The sequence below is a fragment of the Anser cygnoides genome, chromosome Z (assembly GCF_040182565.1).
Source record: "Anser cygnoides isolate HZ-2024a breed goose chromosome Z, Taihu_goose_T2T_genome, whole genome shotgun sequence".
NCBI classification, from domain to species: Eukaryota; Metazoa; Chordata; class Aves; order Anseriformes; family Anatidae; genus Anser; species Anser cygnoides.
Window position 1 is genome coordinate 78686329 of NC_089912.1, and position 22796 is coordinate 78709124.

The following is a 22796-nucleotide window of genomic DNA, read 5'->3' on the forward strand; positions in this document are numbered from 1 at the left end:
CATGGAACTTTATTTCTAACCTCAGTTAGTCTTGTTACTCAAGACTAGATGTCTTTGGAAAAGATTTCCAGTGACAGTGAATACTCATATTACAGATACAATGGTTGCATCATGATTAAATCATCTCCTAACCTGTTCTTGATCAGCTAAACAGATCAGGTTTTTGTTTCTCTCTTGAAACGCATTTTTAGACTCCAACTAATGTAACTTTTTTCAAAACCACTTCTACTCTGTTAGCAAACTCTGGAAACAAACAACACAGTTTTGCAATAGTAGTTATATCAGAGTACAGCCTTTTGCTAAAATCACTGTTCAACATCTATGTAGTATTTCCTCATCTCTTGCAAAAAGCATCTGTGTTAGAAATGTTTGCTATCACACTACGTTGAGAAGAATTGTAGTTGCTTATCTTCCACATTCCATAAATCACTTTCTTTATATCTGTTAAATACGATATTGATTCTAACTTTTATGGTCTTTAAGTTTATGATACTAAAGTTAACTGAGAAGTTTAAATGCAATTTGTCAAATGAAATACTGATTCTTTGAATTGCTACTATTATACTAATTTTTGTAACATTCACAGAATTTACCACAAACGAAATTTTCTATTTGACTTTAGATTTTTGTCCATAATAAAATGCTCCCATAGTCTATTGATAAAAATATTTCAGTTATTTCCTCTCTTCATATTTTTATCAATTTTTGTTTATTAATTAAAAAAAGATATTAATTGGCATTAGGGTTTAAGGCACCAAGTTAAGTGTCATGGTAGTGTCTTCATTTTGAGTCTCTTTGTTCTGTGATTTGTTTAATTTTGATTAAGAAAGTTCATCAAGACAGTATTGTAGGGAAGACTGAGACATGACTTAGTCATTGGCATAAAGTTTGTCATTTGTCTTATACTTAGGAGAAAATTTTAAAAATATAAATTACGAGTTTTAAGTTGCTTATATTTCCGAGTCATCTGCTTTTTCTTACTTGTTACTGTAGTTCTTTCAGTTGGATTTTAGACTTCAGAAGCTGTCAGTAAATGCACCTGTCATTTAATAAGTTGTGTGATAGAATAATAGAATGGAAGTTTAGTGGAAATGAAAGAACAAGTGATATTGAACATGTATTTAATAAAAATAAAAGCACTGGTATTGTAGGATTTTTTAAACACAGAACAACAAAAAAACCACAATATCTCTTCATTAATTAGTAGACCTAATTTTAGCAGTAGTGGGTTATTAAATATGATATCATTATGATCACAATTTGAATTAGTTATATTTTTCTCTGTCTGGCCCTCTCCCTCTGTTCTTTATGTTATACTATCCAGTAAATACTGGGAAGAATGAGAGGTACCTACTACCTTTGATTTTTGGAAACAAAAATACCTTTCTCGTGGTGTTTCTCTCCCAGACTGCTTTCTTGATTTCAAAGAACATGGGTATGCACTTTGCTTTCTGAAGAGGCTGTTGGTAGGTCATCAGGTATGAATTGAATGTGATGCATATGTTTGAATATTTTGAGTTAACATTCTTTTCTGAATGTTCTTCTTTTAGGTGGTAATGGCAGTTGCACAGCTTTATTGGCATTTGGCACCAAAATCTGAAGCTGGTATTGTTTCTAAATCATTAGTGCGTTTACTACGTAGTAATAGGTAGGTCAAGTCTGTACTTTAAATTCCCATCTACTTTTCTAAAAAAAAAAAAAAATTTGTTACATACTTGTTTATCTGTAGCTATACATATAAATAAATAATTATTGCATTACTAGAGTTTTGTTGTAACATTGTCCTGTAAAATACTAATTTTTACTCAATATGTGAGAATCATTAAATGCAGTTCCATCATTTTCAGTCTAACTTTCAGTGATCATTCAGTATCATAAGTGTTTCATTCTTAATTATGACCGTCCTTCTGAGAAGACAGCCTGGTGAACATACAAATGTAGATAGCAGCATACAAATGGAGATAGTACTAACTAGTTAGCTTAGTTTCTTGATTTGCTTAATTACTGGAAGTTATTTGAAATGTAATTATGTTGTAGTTCTTTACTGTCTTGCTAAGCACTCAGTCTTCAGATGTGCATTTTATTTTTCTTTACTGTATATTGATAACTTCTTGTTGACAGAAAAACTAAGAGTGATACTTGTTAAATTACCAGTTGTTACTGCTCAATCCCCTGTTAGTCCTTGGACTGTTTCTTAAAGAACTAGTTTATATTTCATTCAATATAAGTAAGTTTGACTTAATCATCTTCAGTGTTACTTAGTCATACTTTACTATGAAGGGTTTCACTGACCACATGCTTCATAAGATTGATAATACTCATGTGTGTTTGTGTGCGTGCATGTGTGCGTGTTAGGTAGATTTGGCGTATTATTCCAATATTTGCCTAAAAGTTTTTTCCCTCAGTTTTTAGATCTTAAACTTCTGTGTATCTGTATAAAACACCTTGAACGTTTGATAGCAGTTACAATATTAAGATATTTTCAGAATAACTTCCTAGCTAAATATGATATTTTTGGATAGCTGAGCTGTCAAAATTATTTATTTTTAAAAAGTAAGTCAAATCAGGTAGACAGCTTTAAAAAGAAAAAAATTGCTCTAGTTGTGTCTGACAAGATTACTTGACTTAGATGGGCTTCATGAGCCCCGTCACCATAGAGCTCTTTCTCTATAAACTTTTGCAGCTCACCTATGGCTAACAAATCTACCAATTAAAAATTTGACTACTGAAGTAAAATTGGGCTTGTTAGAGAATTCACACTTTTATTTAAAATGAAAATGAATTGCTGTTATTTCTGTGCTTGGTTTTATGGTACAATATGCTTCCCATTCTCCTTATGCAAATCTAAATGAAACAGCAAAAGCAGTTTGGCATTTTTACAGGTAATGTGTAGAACTACACTCATACTCACAGGTTGAATTGCTTAATTTTGAACGTTGTTTATTCCTCATTTATGCTCAAATTTCTTCAAATTAGAAATCACTTCTTTCTTGTGTCTCAACTAGCACCTAAAACGGCACTAGAGTTCTGATTTTCATGTTGAATGACTCGTCTGTTCTCTGTCACCAGTCTGTGAGAAACACTTTTGCTATTAGAGCCACTTTGAAATAAGCTTTTGTTGTTTGCCCTTGAAGTTATGTGCCTGTGGCCTTTAAATTAATGTCAAATATGTTATAATCTAGCAAGGATATAAGTGCTTGGAAGAACATTTCATAGCGATTTCCAGTCTTGATTCCTGATGTGCAGCTGACTGTTTCCATGTACCTATATAAGAATTACATAAAATTATATTTCAAAGATGTTACGTACTTCTGCATTATTACCTTTCTTTGTAAACAACAGGTGTAATTTCTACAGGGCTATTAGACAATTTTTAATAAGAGGAGATAATGGATGAGGTGATTTGATTTCTTTATTAGGATGAGATTTGCATCACACAAGAATTTGAGGACACATTTAGAAATTTTGTTTATAAATTATTATTTGGTCTGTAAGTGATCGGTGCAGAAACTCTAGTTTAAAAGCTTCAGACTAGTATCCAGACTTCCTTCTGCTCAGTCCTACTGAGTAGACGGCTACCTCCTACTGAGGTAAATTAATATATTAATGAAAACATCCTCCTAGAATGCTTAATGTTTTTGTGTTTAGAATATTACATAATTCTGTTGTCTATATCTTGTCAAAGTCTGTTAAAGTGCTGCTTTTTTACAGATGTGTGAATCTGTCAGTGTATATTCTAAGTGAGAGGCAAGCTTGGCCCTTTTTGAGAATTAACAGGAAATTTTTTTTTGAGATGAAAAAGAATGAACTGGTTCTTACTAGTTATTCAAGCATCAGCTGTTGTAACTAACACAGTAGTTTGCATGGTACAGATAAAGTCCATATCTTGTTATGGTGGACAAAGCGTGAGGTTTTTGTGAGCTATGTCTGGAGATGCCAGAATGGAGATGTTTTGAAGAATTGCTCATTTTTAGTTTAAACAAAGACCCTAATGCCAAAAAGAAGAATTGCACCATTATACTGGTATTAGTGTTTTTTTTCCTTATTGAAGTTTTTAAAAATGAGAGCCTAGTTTAATTGTTCCCCTTCTTGTGAAGCACATAATAAACTTGTATCAGTTGGCAACAAGCTTTTTCCTTGTATGTTTGAGCCATGTCAAATGTATAACTTACTTTTGACTTGAGTATAATTGAGCTTTCTTTGCCATAATGCATTATTGTGTGTTTCTGTAATTTTGTAGAATAACTTTTGTTTTTCTTTCCAAATTCTAGGGAGGTGCAGTATATCGTTCTGCAAAATATTGCCACTATGTCGATTCAGAGAAAGGTATACCATGTTCAGAGTTTCCAAAATTACAGTTTATGTTGAACTCAGGTGAACTATTTATTTATATATGTTGCATTTTTCAGGGCATGTTTGAACCTTATCTGAAGAGTTTCTATGTTAGATCAACTGATCCAACAATGATCAAAACTCTGAAGGTGAGTTTAAAAGAGAATTTACCTCTACATTGCTGTAGAAATTACTGTTTGCAACAGGAAAGCAAAATTTTCTTGTGCTGCTATGACATGCATCTTGTGCTGTTCCTTTAAGTATAGTAGTGTAGCTTTTAGTTAAATCCACACATGTCCTTCAGGCTTGTATCCAAATGTTCACTATTTAGCAAGGTTTAGGTAGCAGGTGCACTGTGTTTTTCTGCTGCATCTTTTGGTACTTTTCAGTACAGAGCATTACTAATTCTTTCTAAGTAACTAGCCATTTGCGCATTTAGAATTTGACTGTTTTCATAGGAGGAGACATCATCTCACATGAAAAGAAATTAAAACTGTTGATATTGTTTGATTGTTGTCGATACTGTTTGATTAAAAATAGTTCAAATCTGTTTCACTGAATAAAATGGGAGTCAAATATGGGACAAAGTCAGAGTACCAAGTTGCCTTTGAGGTCAGCATTTGGCATAAAGATTTTAGATTTTCCTCTAGTTCACACCTCAGTATGTTTTTTAGGCTATTTTCTTCTTGTTTTCTATATTCTTAGTCCTTAATAGATGTGAAGTCCTTGACAAAACAATAGCTAAGAATTGTCTACTATTAAGTGCCTTCTATTTTGTTTTAGATTGTCACAGACACTTGTGTTTAGGAGTGGAATATACAGAATATACATTTCTTAAAGAGACGTTATTTTATTGATACTTTATAATTTCGTTATTAATTGGTATAATATACTAGTGAAGAGCTGGAGAATGAGAAATTGTGCTCTTTTCTTTCAATCTCAATTATTACTCACTGGCTGAAAAATCTGTCAGTTTGCCCTGTTACATAAAATAGCTTGTGCTTTCTTTTTTTTAAATTTTGTTCTATTGTATCTGCTTTAAGATAGATGGACCAGAACTATGGCAGCATTTACGATGTAGGAACATGCTGGAATTCATCTACCGTATTGTTTGATTACTGTTTTGTTTTCTGTTTCTTTCCCAACATCAAGTTTGCTTTTTTGTTCACTACTTAGCATTGACCTTATATTTTCAATGAGTTATCTGTTCTAACAACAAATTCTGTTACGGTTTTCAGTAAGCAGCTCATAGCCTATCATTTTCTGTAAAGTTTTCATCCCCCTTTATCAACATTGCTGTGCATTCATGTGTTGAATTTATTTTCTCAACCAGCCACCTAATATTTGAAGTTTTCAATGCAGCTTCTCTTAGTCAGACTTCACCTTCATTTTTGTGAAAGCTGTAGCATCAGCAGAAGATTGTGTCACCTGTCTTCTTACCACTTCCACAGTTCATATATAAATATATTGAAATGTAAAAGATCAACAAAGTTAATTCTGAGATCCTATTGATAGCTTTCCTGTACTGTAAAAACAGTCACTTTCTTTGTGCCTATTCCTGTCTTTCAACCGTTTATCCACTTGCTTCATGTGCAATACTGGCTATAAAGGCTAAGAGCCTCTGGAGGTCTTATCAAATTGGTCCCGAAATACCAGTGGATTGTGTCTATTAAGTGTTCTTGTCTGTGTGCATCCAACTCAAAGAGTACCAACAAATTCGTGAGGTATGAATTCCTTTTACAGAGGCATAATTATCTTTTTCTTCCGTTTACCTCATTTAAATGGTACTGGAATTTCTTCTTCAAAGTTAAAACGGACTGGGAGCATAGCATCTTAATGGCATATGCCTGATGATGCATATCATCCTCTTGCTCAGCAGGAGTAAGGAAGAGGCCTTTCAGGGTCTGATGTTGTTGATTTTGATTGAGATCTGAACATTCATACAGATGTAACTGTTCGTTTCCTGAGCTACATGTCTTTTACTGCAGTTCATCTGAATGTAATGGACATTGCATTTATCTCTCCCCATCTGCAATTGTGCTTTCCATTATTTCTTCTTACGGTGTCACATGGTTCTTATATCCAAAGCCTGTGGTATCACATAGGAAACAATACTGCTGGAAGTATTTCAGGTCCATTTGATATGCAGTGCAACACTGTAAAACAATAGCTCATAGAAAATGCATCACTGAACCCTAGAGTCCTGTTTTGAAAACCTTGCATGTGCTTGCAAGGAGAATTTTCCTCCTGAGTGCAATGCTGCTATCAGTTTATTCTGAAATCTGGTATACACTATTGAATTCCAAGTAGTATATTTAATAGTATTATAATTTATTTATATGCAATAAAATTATTGTGTATATGTGGTACTGTTTATGGAATTTCATTTTAGCTTTTAATATTTTTTTTCTTTCAGCTTGAAATCTTGACAAATTTAGCAAATGAAGCCAACATATCAACTCTGCTACGAGAATTCCAGGTTTGTGCAAAAATGTATTCTTTTGAAATGCTTTCTGTTGTCCAATTGCCATTATTGGATGTTTCATCTAGAGTCTTAGTCTTAATATTTTCAAGTTAACATCTTTTCCAGAATAAAGTGTTCTTGGAATTGAAGTGAAACTGTCTCGTATCATAATGGATAATGGTGCTTTTTCTATGTGAAAAGTTTCAGTGTTTTGTTTCTTATTCTTTCTAACTTCAAAAAAAAAACAAACCAACCAACCAAAAAAAGAACCAGTTGAGAAGAACTCAGCCATTCCAAATTCCTTAAAACATGTTCTACCAACTTGACTGACACTTTAGAAAATAGTGTCTTAATTTTATTAATTTTTGGTCATTAGCAGATATTGCCAAACCTCATTTCTGTAAGTCATTTGATAAAACAGCATTAGCTCCAATATATGTATATGTATCAGCAAAACGTTTTGCATATATTGTGAAAAAATTTGTTCCTCTTTGCATATGACATCTAGTTTCATTGCTTCAGTTCTCTGGCTGGATTTCTCTGAAATATACTAGTTCTCAGGCAGGTAGGTTATTCATAGTTTCACAGATGCTTCTGGTTAAATGAACTGAAACTTCCTTGAAGAGAAAGCTCATCAACTCTTCCAACCTTGCACGCAAACTAATTGCTGTTTTTGGGTAATTGCCCCCTGCCCTTGGCTTCCTTGAAATCAGAGGATCCCATGGCTGTGGGTGACCAAAGCCAGCAACAAAATGTCTTCTGGAAGTGACAAAGAGATGGAAAGGTATAACTTTTAACATGTGGTATAGCTGTCTAGATTGAATGTATTATACAATATGTTTGTCGTAAGAGTACAACATGGTAAGTTTCCTTTTGACAAGACTTATGTATTGACTAATGAAAACCCTGTTTCCATAGACTTACGTGAAGAGCCAAGATAAACAGTTTGCTGCAGCTACTATTCAGGCTATAGGCAGATGTGCAACTAACATCACGGAAGTGACTGACACATGCCTTAATGGCCTTGTATGTTTGCTGTCCAACAGAGATGGTAAGCTAAATGTTCTGTCTGTTTTCTGAGTGGCTGATGGCTTGAAACCTTTTCTTAACAGGAACTGCACAGAGCAGATCACACAATAAAGTGTGCGGAAGCTTGGCTTGTGTAAGAATTTCAGTGACATAGCTGGATAAAAATAGTGACTTTGGTGCTTGTTTGAATCATGTCAAAATGCTCTCATAATCACTAGGTACTTGTTTTCTCTTTTGTGCTCTCATAGTCACTGGGTATTTGTTCTCTCTTTTGTTAGTAAGATTAAATCCTTGTTGCCGGCAATGATGAGTTTACCCATTTTTTCTCAAAATGTCGTTAATTGTTGAAGTGTACTGTTGTGAGTATCATAGATGATAGTAGAAGTTTTGCTGTTATGTGTTCAGTTGCATCAAAATGGTTATCCTGTAGAGGGTGCTGAAAGCTTGGAATGGCTTTTTAGTACATCAGTGCCTTACTGGAAAAACATATTAAATAGTTTTAGTATAAACAGTCCCAAATTTGTCTTGTTCTTATAATTTAGTCTTCTGCTATTTTTATATAGTGATATGTAGTTGCAAGAAATAGAACAAGAATTAGATAAAATCAAATAGGATATAGTAGCACTGTAAATCAATACCTGATAATATTGTATATTCTGACTAGTTACCGAGGAATATTATGCAGAAGGAAGTCAATAAGATAATCAGAAAATGATTGTAAAATGTGAAGTCAACATGGATGTTGTTAAATATCAGAAATAGAGTTGAGACAGAAATAGTCAAAAATAATAATATCAGGAAAAGGAGGAGAAGCATGTTTTTTTTCATTGGCGAGGGGGGATAGAGTAATCAGAATTGTACAGATAACACAGATGAGATCTACTCTAAGCTTTGAAAAGCAGCATTGATTGCTCTTCATATCTATTGGATATATTTTTTTCTGATAATCCTAAGAAGGCCTTTATTACGGACATTGCTTTGGTAGGGTGTAGTCCTACCAGTGTGACCCACTGATGCGTTCAGAACTTTCTCTTGTTTGATTTATACTCTGCAAGTCCTCCTTCTCTCCTGCTTAACCTCATAACAGAAGTTTCTGAGAGGCCTCAGTGTGTAGCTTGCTAGTTTTAATCTGTGTAACTTTAATTTCATGTTGCTCCGGACCTTTTGTCCCTCTGTGCATTTCTAGTTATCCACTGTGTTAAAAATGTATTCCAGTGTTGTGTTATAAGGCAGTTTCTGCAATGGGACTTGGGTAAGTTTTTTTGTACTACAGTTAATGAATGTGACCGTATTAGAAATACTACCTTCAAAGTTTACTCTTGATTCCTTTTAATTCTATTAGCAATGTTCTTCTAGGTTGGTAGGCTCCTTTCAGCATGTACAAATCCACATTTTCTTCTATGTATGATAATTAAACTTCAGAATATTGAACTTATTATCTAATAATCTTCCTTTTCGTTTTCTTGCATGGGTTTTCTTTCTGCTAATAAGGAACCCAGATAAGAAAAAACAGCTTTTTTTAATTATAACTTCTCAAGTTAAGATTTTCTTCAAAATAATTCCATATATGTTTATACACACACACACACAAAATACATATTTATTCGTATAAATGTGTGCATGTATATAAAGGTACGTCTCAACAAGATTAGTTGTCTTGACTGGCTCTAAGTAATTGTCTAGCAAGTACTTCTGAAGGTCCTGAAAGACTTTTTATTACTTTATTTTATAAATCTAACCATGATCTTCTTGTGCTTACTATTTTGAAAGACCGCAAGGGACATATTTAAGAACTTTTAAACCTGGCAACTGGCAAGTTCCTTTACCATATGCGCAGTGTCTTTTTCTAAAAAGTGAGTTGAATGGCTTAACTTACATGGTACCTTTCCTTAGGAAGCAGGAAATTTCTGGTAGTCACAGCTTGTTGAACATGAAGAGCCTTGAGCATGGGAGGGAGGAAAAAAACAATTTGGTACATGTAGGAGAACTAGAATTCAGTTGTCATGGTTGATCCTGCTTTGTCCCAACTTTCATTCTTAAAGCGTACAAGCAAGCTGCTTCCCTTGCCATTACCTACATGGCTGTTCCAAAACTGGAAGCAGTTCAGCTCCCTCTGCATAGCGTGAAGCCCAATTTGGTAAGTCTAGTAGGTTCTGGGATCCCAGAAAGCAGAATCAGCTCTCTCTGCTCTGCACTGTTTTATCATTGTGGGGAATTCACTTTAGCATAGAAGAAAGGTAGACAGACAAATTAATTCTACCAAATCAAAACAGAATCATAAAGAATGAGCTTATGGCAAAACTGCCTTCCCATTCTGTTGGTCTTGTTCTGGAAAGGTCTCTACTGAAAAGCCAGGGTTTATCTAGCATGGGAGCTGAGCCAAGAATCATTCTGGATCTTGGGTGCTGAGAGGCAGAGTATAATTAAAGCTGCCTCTTCAGCAGCCAGTTAAGCCCAGCTGGGATAACTCTTCATGGAACTCTCTAGGCATCTCATCATAGAACTCTCTAGTTTCTGCATGGACTTCTGTTATTGAAATGTGGTTTTTGTTTTGTTTTGTTTTGTTTTACCATAGCCCCCAGCTTCCCTGAACAGGGGAAAGTTAGCTTTTAAAAATGCACTCATAAACACACAAAACTTCAAGAGCAGTTTTCCTCTTATAGAATCATTAGAATGGTTTGGGTTGGAAGGGATCTTAAAGATCATCTATTTCCAGCCCTCCTGCCGTGGGCAGGGACACCTTCCACTAGATGAAGTTGCCCAAAGCCCCATCCAGTCTGGCCTTGAACACTTGCAGGGGTTGGGGCATTCACAGCTTCTCTGGACAACCTGTGCCTCAGCACCCTCTGAATAAAGAATTTCTTCCTTATATCTAATCTAACTCTCTTCACTCTTTTAATGTAAAGCCATTACTCCTTGTCCTATCACTACACTCCCTGACAAAGAGCCCCTTTCCAGCTTTATTGTGTGCCCTTTTAGGTACTGGAAGACCACTTTAAAGTCTCTTCAAGAACAGTATCAAGTGCTTTGCACAAGTCCAGGTAGATGATTTCAGTTGCTCTTTCCCTATCCACCAGCGCTGTAACCCTGTTGTAGAAGGCCACCAGATTTGTCAGGCATGGTTTGCCTGTAGTGAAGTTGGCTGTCACCAATCACCTCCTTATTTTCAATGTTTCTTAGCATAGTTTCCGGGAGGATCTGCACTTTCCCAGCCTTGTTTTTGGAAGCCATGTTGAGGTCTTAGAACTATTTTCATTCCTCATCTGCTGAAGGAAGCATAAACAGAAAAGTTATTTTGGCTCTTCGGTGTGACATTTCGCATTTCGCTAATACATTTCCATTAGCAATTGCCTTGAAAATTTGAGCTGGCTGCTGGCTTCACTAAGATGACAAAAGTCATTTTAGATGAAAGAGACAGACGGGATTGTAAGAAGTCCGTTTTGTCTGTCTGAAGTGAATATACTAGAGAACCTGCAGGTTTTTCTCAGGTGGCTTTCCTTTCTTGTTGAAATTTGAAATCTATGGGTAATAAACAATGTAAAAACAATTGTTGGAAGCACAGTGAAAATGACTTTATTTTTCCCTAGTAATTTATACAAATTTGAACAGGCAAGTCCTAAATTCACTGGAACTGTTAATACCTCAGGTAACTACTACCTACCTACTAGAATTACTGTTAGAATGAAGTAAAAGAAAACCAGCTCTATGTATTGTGTAGTTAATGTGTATTACTGTGATTTCAGAATTGAGTTGACTTTATTATAAGTGTGGAAAAATAAACCAGGTGAAAACACAGATTTCAGGCAATTCTGAAAAGGTTTAATTTAAGGTTTGTCTTGGTACCTAGCTCTTAATAATTACCTTTTAACATTAGTTTGAATCATCTGCATAATCTTCTAAACAACACAAATTAGTTACTTGTAGGGCTTGGTATGAAATTTGATCAATATATTCTTCTAAAAAATAGCAGAAGTAATTTTGCAGCTTTTAGAAATAGTGCTTATTAAATTACAGAATGTGGATAAATTGGCCTTCAGTTCTGTGTTTTAGTTTCCACATGTATCTGTTAAGTATTGGAAAAAAATTAGAACATCAGTTGTATAAAATGTAGTATTTCAGATTGCAGCTTTTGAGTGTTCACTGGTAATATGCATCTTGCTAGGCTGTTTTTCCGAGTTTCTGTTGTAATGTGGCCAACTTTTCAATTATGAAAAGGACTCTAATTCATTCCCCACAAGTTATTGTCCACTACATTGTTAGCTTTAGAAACACATCATTATTTGGTGAAATGGAATGTTGTGTAACTGAATACATTTTAAGGTTTTGGGAATTTGTCATGCTTCAGGGTCTGTGGTGTGTGACTGAATATATGTTAAGTTTCAGAGAAGTGCTCATGCTCCAGGGTCTTCAGAGATTATTCTAGTCAGAGTAGCCATTACCATATTGCCTAGAAATTGTTTGAATTGTTTGAAAACTAACAATGAACATACTAAGATTTTTACTATGACTTGTGACTTAGTATACTAAGACTTATGAAAAGTTGCTAATACCCCCTGTAGTTTCCTTTTATTGGTTAAGGTTTTCCCGACCAGCTTTTCTGATGTATTTATTTTTTATTTTAAAAATTTGACTTGCATTCTATGACCTTTAGATATAAAATAATTTACACTTGTTTCACAACTTTTGTATTCATTTATCCTTGTCTTATATGTACTTCTTCTTAGATAATTGTAGCAGATTTACATTTTAAAATTTTCATAATAGCCATTCACAATGCTAATAATTTTCTCTCTTTCTTATTTTTTCTGATTTTACTTATAGGATATAAAAGCTAGTATCTTTGTGTCTTTGACTAGATGCATATGTTTTATACTCATTTTTGGGATTCTTCATGTGCGCAAAGCAAGCCTTGGAAAGCCTCTCTTTTCTAAATTAAATCAGCCTTTATTCTAGTATAAACACATTAATTATAAATACATACTTTTGTTTTTACTTTCTTTTTTGGTATCTAGACTCATGGAACCATTTTACAGTTCTGATACAGTTCTCTAAATTTGCTTCCACAGACTGCAGTAAAGTATTTCCCAAGTTGACACTTCATAATCTGCACTTAAGTTCATCATGATTAGTTCAATGTTGTCAACAATATTTTTAATAATGACTTCATGTCCACCTTAGTCTTTTGGGTTCATTTTTATTTTGCTTAACCATTCCCTCTGTTAAGTAGTATCACAAAACACTCAAGGATGGAGGTTGTTTTACTAATTTCTCTCACTCTAAAAATTCCAGGTTGACATTTTAAAATTTTAAGAATTTTCTTATTTTAATATCTGCAGTAAGAAAGTGGACAAAATACAATTCCGGTTGAATTGGTCTTTAAGATTATGGAAAACCTTGAGATATATAAGTAGATGTGTTATGGTTTCCTCTTTGCAGTGTTAACCTTGCTTCAAAAAATTAGTTAGAAAAATGACTGAGATGTCATGTCAAATAAAGGATGACACAAAAGCTGCAAGCTAAAATTTAAGTTTCTCAGAGGCTTATGGCATAATGATACATATTCAGAGCTTTTGAATAGCCATACTCTAAAAATAAGTTTGCTTTCTAAAAAAAAAAAAAAAAAATCTCTTCCCCATACTGTACTTTTGAAACTTCATCTTTCTTGATTGTGGGATGAATGGTCCATGTGTCAGTTTAACTCCTCAAAGGTAGGAATATTTCTGAGATGTTTAAGGAATGGTAGTTGTATTTCTTCTTTGTTTTAAACATTGATACTGAAGTAAAAATAGCTACTTCCTTTTTGTAGTATAAATGAAAATTAGAATTGCGTTGAACTCTTGCAGTAGTCTTTTGTTTTGGTTTCAGCTTTGGCTATGTTTGACTTTACTTCATCTTTCCTTACAGGATGAGTTTACTCTTGCATAGAGGCTTACCTCTGCACCAGTGGTTTTTTTTCAGCTTCAAAAATTGCACATTTCATACAAGTTGATCAGGCTGTGAATGTTACTTGCTACAGTAGTTAAGCAGTCCAATGCATGACTTTGACATAAATCTTACAACAGCTTGCCTATTTAGAAGCTTAATTTGAATGTACTAGAGATTAGGTTACAGATCTGAGAGACTGTTTGGAAGGTGGAAAAGTGCAACAGAAATGTTTAGCTGTTTCTCTTGTTTAAGAATGAGCTGTCACTTTTAACATTGTATATTTCTTTGAACTGTTTGTATTTTTAATGCATATACCAAATTACTTATGAATATACATAATTTCAATGAAAAACAGATATTTTTCATGCTGTTCGTCAGTTTGAAAAGGAGAAATACAAGCAGCTTTACTAAAAGGCAATTTCAAAAAAAGGCTGTGGTAGGATGATATTTTTACATTTAGAACATTGCTTTGTCCTTTTTGCTGCTTATAACTTGCTTCTAGAAGCTGAACTTTGTATTACTTAGTGGAGTGGTTTACATCTTTGTTACCAAGCAAATAGAATTCACTTCTGCAAAACACATTTTGAAAGCTGATAACATCTTTTGCAATTAATTATTTATGACTTTTTTCTTCTGCATAAATGCTTTTAAAAGTAATAATTTGCTTTGTCTTAAACAGAAACTGTGGTTGCTGAAAGTGTTGTTGTCATTAAGAAACTGCTACAAACCCAGCCAGCACACCATGGTGAAATTATTAAACATATGGCCAAACTCTTGGATAACATTACAGTGAGTATTTTTGCACATTGCCTTGTTGACTAATATTTTCCTTGTTGACTCATAAAAATCACACCATCTCCTTTGAATTTGAACCAAGGAAAGAAAGAAATGTATTAGAGAAGTAGAACAAATTTTAAAATTTTTTACTTTCCATAAAATACAATTTTTTCTCATTTTAAGGAAGAGGAAATAGAAGTTATCAGATGGATCCACTTATGCCTGAAATTTGGGAGGCTATTTTTTAAGAAATACCTGAAATATTTAGTATAGCTAGTACCGTTATGACAAAATGAAATGTATTTAGACTTCCAAGTGGGTAAGCTGAAATGAAAATAAGGGCAAGGGAGAACTGAACTTGAGGATTCTCAAATTATTCTCTTAATGATATGGGGTGGAGTTTAAAAAACACTGTATTCTAAATCTTTTTCGGTACCTCTGGTCGTGGTTTAAATTGGTAGGCAGCTAAGCACCACACAACTGTTTACAGACATTCTTGCCCTCATGCATCCCCTACCCCAGTGGAATGGGGGAAGAGAATTGAAAAAAAAAAAAAGTGCAAGAACCAAAGAGGTGGTTATCCTAGACAGGAGCACAGACTGGGAAGAGAACTCACTGAGAGCAGCCCTGCGGAGAGAGACTTGTGGGTCCTGGTGGATGAAAGGCTCAACATGAGCCAGCTGTGTGCACTTGCAGCCCCAAAAGGCCAACTGTGTGCTGGGCTGCATCAACAGAGGAGTGGCCAGCAAGTTGAGGGAGATGATTATCCCCCTTTGCTCTGCCCTTGTGAGTCTCCATCTGGAGCGTTGCATCCAGTTTTGGAAACGCCTGCATAAGAACGATGTAGACCTGTTAGAGCAAGTCCAGAGGAGGGCTACAAAGATGATCAGAGGGCTGGAGCACCTCTCCTATGATGAAAGGCTGAGAGAGCTGGGGATGTTCAGCCTAGAGAAGAAGAGGCTCCAGAGACCTCATTGCAGCCTTTCAACACTTAAAGGAGTCTTATAAAAAGGATGGAGAAGGATAGCTTGGAAGAGAAGGATGGCTCGGGTAGATAATGATAGGACAAGGAGGAATGGTCTTAGGCTAATAGAGGATAGATTTAGACAAGACATTAGGAGGAAATTCTTCACTGTAAGGGTAGTGAGACACTGGCACAGGTTGCCCAGAGAAGTTGTGGATGCCCCATCCCTGGAGGTGTTCAGGGCCAGCCTGGATGGGGCCTTGGCCAACCTGATCTGCAGGGTGGCATCCCTGCTTATGGCAGTGGGATTGGATTTAGGTGATCTTTAAGGTCCCTTCCAACCCAAGCCATTCTATGATGCTAAGCGATGCGGACTACACTTGCTCACCACCAGCCAACTAATGTCCAGCTAGTCTTTGAGCAATGGCAGCCCCCTGGCCAACTCACCCTAGTTTTATGGCAACATAACATTATACGGTATGGGATTTCTCTTTGGCCAGTTTGGGTCAGCTGTGCTTGTTGTGTCCTGTCCTAGCTTCTTGTGCACCCCCAGCCTCCTCTCTGGCAGTGCAGCATGGGAAGCAGTAGAGTCCTTGACTCAGGAACAACTAAAACATTGTTTTTTGTGTGTTATCAGCACTTTTTTCATCACAAATACAAAGCACAGCACCATAACAGCTACTAGGAAGAAACCTATCTCTATCCCAGCTGAAACCAGGACGATATCAATTATTCTATACCACTTACATCTTGATCGGGTCCCACACTTTCTAATACATTTTCATTGATTACCATCAATCTCCTGTCCTTTCATATATACACACAGGTATCATTCCATTTGTCAGTGGGCTATCCTTCTAAAATGTCCACTGAGTTCATTTAGTCCATGACTTTGTGTTCCGTCTGTCACAATAGTCCTTCAGGGCAGGAGAGATGGTATGTGTTATTGGATTGATGCATGCTGAAGCCAGCTCTGGTTCCATCACCACTGTGGTTGGCAGTTCCATCACTGCTGTACTTGCCCAGCTCCATTGAGATTCAATCTCCATCAGTTTGGGTGGTTCTTACTGTAATACTGTTGATATGACATATAGCAACCATAGTAGCAATGACCCCCTGTAGCCCCCCAGGTGAGTGCAGCAGGAGGGCAGGAGGTGCTCCAGACACGCAGCAGCAGTTCTCCTGTGGCCTGTGGAGAGGCCCCTGGTGGAGCAGGCTGTCCTCCTGCAGCCCATGGGTCCCACACGGAGCAGATCTCCACGCTGCAGCCCGTGGAGGAGCCCCCGGTGGAGCAGGTGGATGTGGCCTGGAGGAGGCTGCGGCCCATGGAGAGCCCCCGCAGGAGCAGGCCCCGGGCCGGAGCTGCAGCCCGTGGAGAGGAGCCCACGCAGGGGCAGGGGGTCTGGGGGGAGCTGCCGCCCACATGTGGGGGACCCGTGCTGGAGCAGTTTGCCCCTGGGGGATGGACCCCTGGTACGGAGCCATGTGGGAGCAGTTGTTGAAGAGCTGCTGCCAGTGGGCAGCCCCCACAGGCTCAGTTTGGGAAGGACGGCATCCCGTGGGAGGGACCCCATGTGGAGCAGGGGCAGAGAGTGACCGTGAAGGCGTAGTGGAGATAAAGTGTCAGGGACTGACTGCAGCCCCGATTCCCCATTCCTCTGTGCCTCTTGAGGGGAGAAGGTAGAAGGGGGTGGATGGGGGGAAGGTGGTTATAGTTTTCTTTGAGCTTCCCAGTGTTCTAGCCTGTTAGTATAGATGATAAATATATTAATCTTCCTATGCTGAGTCTCTTTTGCCCATGACTTTAATTGTTGAGTGATCTCCCTGTCCTTATCTCAACCCCTAAGCCCTTTTCATTGTGTTTTCTCCCCCTTTCCCTTTGAGGAGAGGAGTGAGGGAGCACTTGTGGTGGAGTTCAGCTGCTTAGCTGGTAAAGCCACCACAGCATTGTGCCCCAACGGTAACCGAAATTGATCTCTCAATAATTATTTTTCTGTAGATGCTATAAATAAGACAGTTCAGTCTCATAGAATTAATTACATGTTTATTGATCACAGAATCACAGAATTGTAGGGGTTGGAAGGGACCTCAAGAAATCATTGGGTTCAACCCCCCTGCCAAAGCAGGTTCCCTAGAGCAGGGTGCCCAAGTAGGCGTCCAGACGGGCTTTGAATATCTCCAGAGAAGGAAACTCCACAACCTCCCTGGGCAGCCTGTTCTAGTGCTCCGTCACCGTGACTGTGAAGAATTTCTTTCGCATGTTGGTGCAGAACCTTCTGTGATCCGTTTTTTGACCATTGCCCCTTGTCCTCTCCCCAAATGATGATTGAGCAGTAAATAGTTTCTAAATCAGTGAATCTTCTATTTTCCATAGTTATAAATTTGGGAAAGTTTGGAATGATAAAAGAAAAAGGGCATGGTCTTCTCAGTCCATTCTTTCTGAATATGCCATCCAGAACCTAAAGGGTCCCTACAAGAAAACTGGAAAGGGACTTTTTACAAGGGCATGTAGTGATAAGACAATGGATTGTGACTTTAGACCGAAAGAGGTTAGATTTAGATTAGATATAAGGAAAAAAAAACTTTGCTATAAGGGTGGTGAGGCACAGAAACGGGCTGTCCTGAGAATGTGGTACCTCATCCCCAGAAGTGTTCAAGGCCAGGTTGGATGGGGCTTTGGGCAGCCTGGTCCAGTGGAAGGTGTCCCTCCATGCCCAAGGCAGGGTTGAAACCAGATGATCCTTAAGGGTCCCTTCCAACCCAAACCGTTCTATGATTAAACAAATAAATCTTTGGCTACTGAAACGTGTTTCAGAACTGTTAGTCTAACTTCATAGTTTATGTAGAGACAATATAATTGTACTGTAATTGTTCATATCCAGAATTTAAAGAGGCTGAGATACTGCTGCTAATTATATGTCAAATAAGTATTACTTATTTTATAACAATCACCTGTGTTTTCAGAAAATATGAGTAATAATTTGATTAATAATTACAGTCTTGTAAGTTGTGGATAATCTTATCATATGCATTTTCTGTCACTTCTCCAAATGGAGTTGTCATCTTACTAACACATGTTTATTATACGAGAGAAAATAAATATTTCATAAATATCCTATTTAACATTTGTAAATTTTTATCGCTAATATTTTTTTAAATTAATACCTTAGTAAAAGTATTTCATGTTATAAATACAGGGAACTTTTTTGAAAATAACATTTTTTTATGTTGGATAAAGGGAAAAACAAGATATGCAGTACTTGAACCACTGTGACATACTAGCATTCTACAGTAATGAGGCTGTACAGAGTAACAGAAGATGGTGGTATTGGAGAACAGTCTGTGGAAAAGAGTGGTAATAGAAATAAACCAAAAATCAAAATCTGAATCTGAACCCTGCCTCTTGTTCAAGAAAGGAGCTGTGACAGAGATGCTGTAGGCTTTCCAGGATGGTTGTTTTAAATCTTGTTTGACAACTTTCACTGTAATTTTTGAATAACAGCTGCCCTAAATTTATCTTCCTCAGATTTTTTAGAAATTTGGATTAAGGAATAAACTTAGAAGAAAATCTTGTTTACAATGAATAGCTTTCCCAATGCTGTATCATTATCCTGAAATAATTTGCACTTTTGAAAATGTTTGAAAATTGCTTCAGACACTTCTGAAAGGGATAAAGATTTTTATTCATGTTTAGAAAGCAATACTTTGATTTTATAACTACTGGGGATGTGAGTTTAAAATTTCATTATCTAATAAAACATTACTGAAATTTCCTAGGTTTGCCCATGTAATTTAAATGATTATCTCACAGTAGGCAAGAATGATTGCAAGTTAGCAACATTAGTTGCCTCAGTTTTTGTCTGCTACAGGGTATAAAGACACACAGAAATTATTCCTGACACAACATAAACGCAAAATACACATACGTACACACACAGGCACATATACTTTTGCTGAGACATGTTTTACACAGATGTTTATTTTCATAGAATCATAGAATATCCCAAAGTAGCCACAAGGATCATTAAGTCCAGCTCCTGGCTCCATGCAGGACCATCCAAAAATCAGACCATGTGTCTGAGAGCGTTGTCCAAACACCTCTTGATCTCCATCAGGTTTGGTGCTGTGACCACTGCCCTGGGGAGCCTCTCCCAGTGCCCGAGCACCCTCTGGGTGCAGAACCTTTCCCTAATGCCCAGCCTGACCCTCCCCTGTCCCAGCTCCATGCCGTTCCCTCGGGCCCTGTCGCTGTCCCCAGAGAGCAGAGCTCAGCGCCTGCCCCTCCGCTCCCCTCGTGAGGGAGCTGCAGGCCGCCATGAGGCCTCCCCTCGGCCTGCTCTGCTCTGGGCTGAGCAAACCAAGGGACCTCAGCTGCTCCTCATACATCTTCCCCTCTAGACCCTTCAACCATCTTTGTAGTCCTCCTTTGGAGGCTCTTGATTAGTTTTATGTCCTTCTATTGCGGCTCCCAAAACTGCATAGAATTCTGAAGGTGAGGCCGTACTGGCGCAGGACAACCACATCCCTTGACTGACTGGCTAATAACGTCATTCATGATTCATCTTACGGTCTGGCTGGCCCTTTCGGATGCCAGGGCACACTTTTGAATCATGTTCATCTTGCTGTCAACCAGAACCACCAGATCCTTTTCTGTGGAGCTGCTCTCCAGCCTCTCATTCCCCAGCCTGTATGTATAGCCAGGGTTGCCCCATCCCAGGTGCAGGATCTGGCACTTGCTCTTGCTGAGTTTCATGTGGTTATTGATTGCCCAGCCCTAGCTTTTCAACAGCTCTCTGTTTTTACTGACCTCTTCTGTTAGGAAAGTTTTTCTATGCTCATTTTTCAATTTGGATTTAAATTTAAGAGACCTGCCTTATTCTCTGTGCAAAAGCATACCACTGTCTTGAAAGGACTCTTGCATTTAGACAAAGGAAAAGCAACCAAATACTGAGTGAGCTTGAAAGTAGCTGGGGGGTGGGGGAGTGCGAGCAAACAGATTGTTTGGTGCTTCTTAGAATGGAGTTTAATTTAATAGTATGTAAAACAGCAGAAAGAATGAACAGAACTATATACAGTTAAAAAAAAAAAAACATGTAAAGTAAAAATGAACATTTTGATTGTTTTGCTATGTTTTAGTTTAGGTAAATGTTGAACACTTCACCACTAAAATAAAATTGGTGGGAACTGGATAGAATGGCGTTTTTCATTGGTGCCTGAATTTGTTGCCCTAATGTGGTTATAAGCTTCACTTGTGTTGAGCTGAAATTCTAACTGTCAGTGATGAGGTGCCTAAAAATCTTCCATAGAAATGTTTCTTTCAGGTTATCTGATCTGAAACTTATTCATACGGAAGATCTTCAGCAGCCATTTAGCAAGTGACAGGATGTATAGTAAGCTAAATATTATATGACCAACTATAATAAATGTTAGGAAGTTCAACTAAAAAATACAGAGCTCTTGTAGATAATTCACTCTTTTTATAATAAAACTTTAGGACTAGGTCTATTTCAGTTTGCCCTTTAACTAATGTTTCTTATATATCTAAAAAGACTGCCTATTTTTCTTCCTTTGTTTTTGTATGTTCTCATTTATACCTTAAACTTTCACCTCAGGTGTGCCTAAGCAAAGATCTATGAGATCTATTTTGTGTGTGGTATTTTTTGAGTACCCCCCCAGACCTGCACATAGAACAGCTCAGTCTAGCTATATTCCAGGTTATTTCCTCCACACACTCCACACTTCAAAAGCTGTAACTGAAGGTCTGTTTTTTTGTTTGTTTGTTTTTTGTGTGTGTGTGTGTGTGTGGTGGTTTTTTTTTTTTTTTAAAAGATATTATGAGAATGATTGGATCTCTGTAAATTTCTGTTTTTTTAAAGATCATGAAGAAGTTACCATTTGGCTTTTAATCTGTTAATGTGTTGTCGTGATACTGGCTGAGTCTGAAAGTCCTCTTAATAGAGTAGCCTCATGTTCAGCAGTGGCCAGTAACTGCTGCTTTAGGGATAAGAATTAAAATATAAGAGCAAGTTGATTATGATGTTCCTCCTACATACCTTGTCAGCCTCTGACTGGAGGCTTGAGATTGCTATCAGCATCATCATGTTCAGTAATCCAAAAATTGTAGTCTAAATAACCTGTATTCTGTATCTCTTATAAACCTTTCCCTCTTCTCTTTGTCTTTCCTGATACCTGTATGTTTTTTGAAGTGGGGAGACCAGAACTTGCACACACTAGTCAGAATATGAAGAAATTTTAAGCAGTGGCATAATGATTTTGTTGGATCTTTTTGATCTTGCTTTTCCTATGGTTGTCTTCCTTTTGACTTCTGCTGAACATTGAGTTAATATTTGCAAAGAATTGTAGTTTATGATCCCAAGATATTCTTCACTAGAAAGCATTTGGATTCTGTGAGTATATTTAGATTTTTTTTTCTGAAGTTCTGTTGATGATATTTCAAGGCCATCTGCGTCATGTCTGATCATTAAAAAATATTACTAATAAGTCACCTGCAACTCTTCAAGTTTTAGTTTAGATTACCTTGAATAATTTTGTGTCGGCAGACTTTGTTACCTTACTAGATAACTCCTCAGTTACTTGCAGATCTGTTGAGCAGCATGTTTTCTCCTACAGGTCCCTGAGGGACATTTAATGGTTTTAACTTTTATTTGTAACTGTTTTTCTGTCTTTTATATTTTTTTAGTATTTTTTAATTCGTGAGAGTACCTTTCCACCTGGTAAAGGATGGAGTTTTTACAAAGATGCTGATGAGGGGCTTTTTCAAAAGCTTTTAAAATATTTCCTCATTATATAATCATATCTACTTTTTTTTAGAAAATATCTTCGTTTTGAAACACCTATAGTCCAGAATTTGTCTAAGTGCAAATACTAGCAGTTTTAATCTGAATTAAGTTTCAAGTGGATTGGCTAGACTAGGTTAATTAAATTGGGTTAACAGCTGAGACTTTCTTTTGTACCTTTTCTTCATGTTGACAGTTTGACGTTATCACATCAAAATCCCCTTTCCATTTCTGATTCCAAATAAACTTTCAAAAATTACAATTTCAAGATGCAGAAAATGAGACCTAATTTGCAATTTGTTTGAATATCAACTTGTTTTGTGACAAATGTAGATAACCAAAACTGGTCATTTTAAGTTGTATTTTAGCCTGGTATTTTGTGTAATAACGTTAGAGCTGAATAACAATAACTTTTGAATTGTGCTGCTTAGAATGATCTATTAAATATATAAATATATATAAATAGATGTTTTTCTCTAACTGCTGTAACCAGAATCTTAATTTGAAG

General features: G+C 36.7%; 1 protein-coding gene across 4 annotated transcripts in view; it reads left to right on the forward strand.

Moving 5' to 3' along the window:
* Nucleotides 1-22796, forward strand: part of AP3B1 (adaptor related protein complex 3 subunit beta 1) — a 165250-nt gene that overhangs the window by 60455 nt on the left and 81999 nt on the right. For all 4 annotated transcript variants that reach the window (XR_010827451.1, XM_066987680.1, XM_066987682.1 and 1 more), the window contains exons 9-14: nt 1551-1648; nt 4272-4326; nt 4410-4481; nt 6749-6811; nt 7715-7847; nt 14430-14539. Coding sequence is in view for 3 of the 4 variants with exons in the window: in XM_066987680.1 (XP_066843781.1) it covers nt 1551-1648; nt 4272-4326; nt 4410-4481; nt 6749-6811; nt 7715-7847; nt 14430-14539 (531 nt within the window). In the remaining variant the exon portion in view is untranslated. The remainder of the gene's footprint in view (nt 1-1550; nt 1649-4271; nt 4327-4409; nt 4482-6748; nt 6812-7714; nt 7848-14429; nt 14540-22796) is intronic.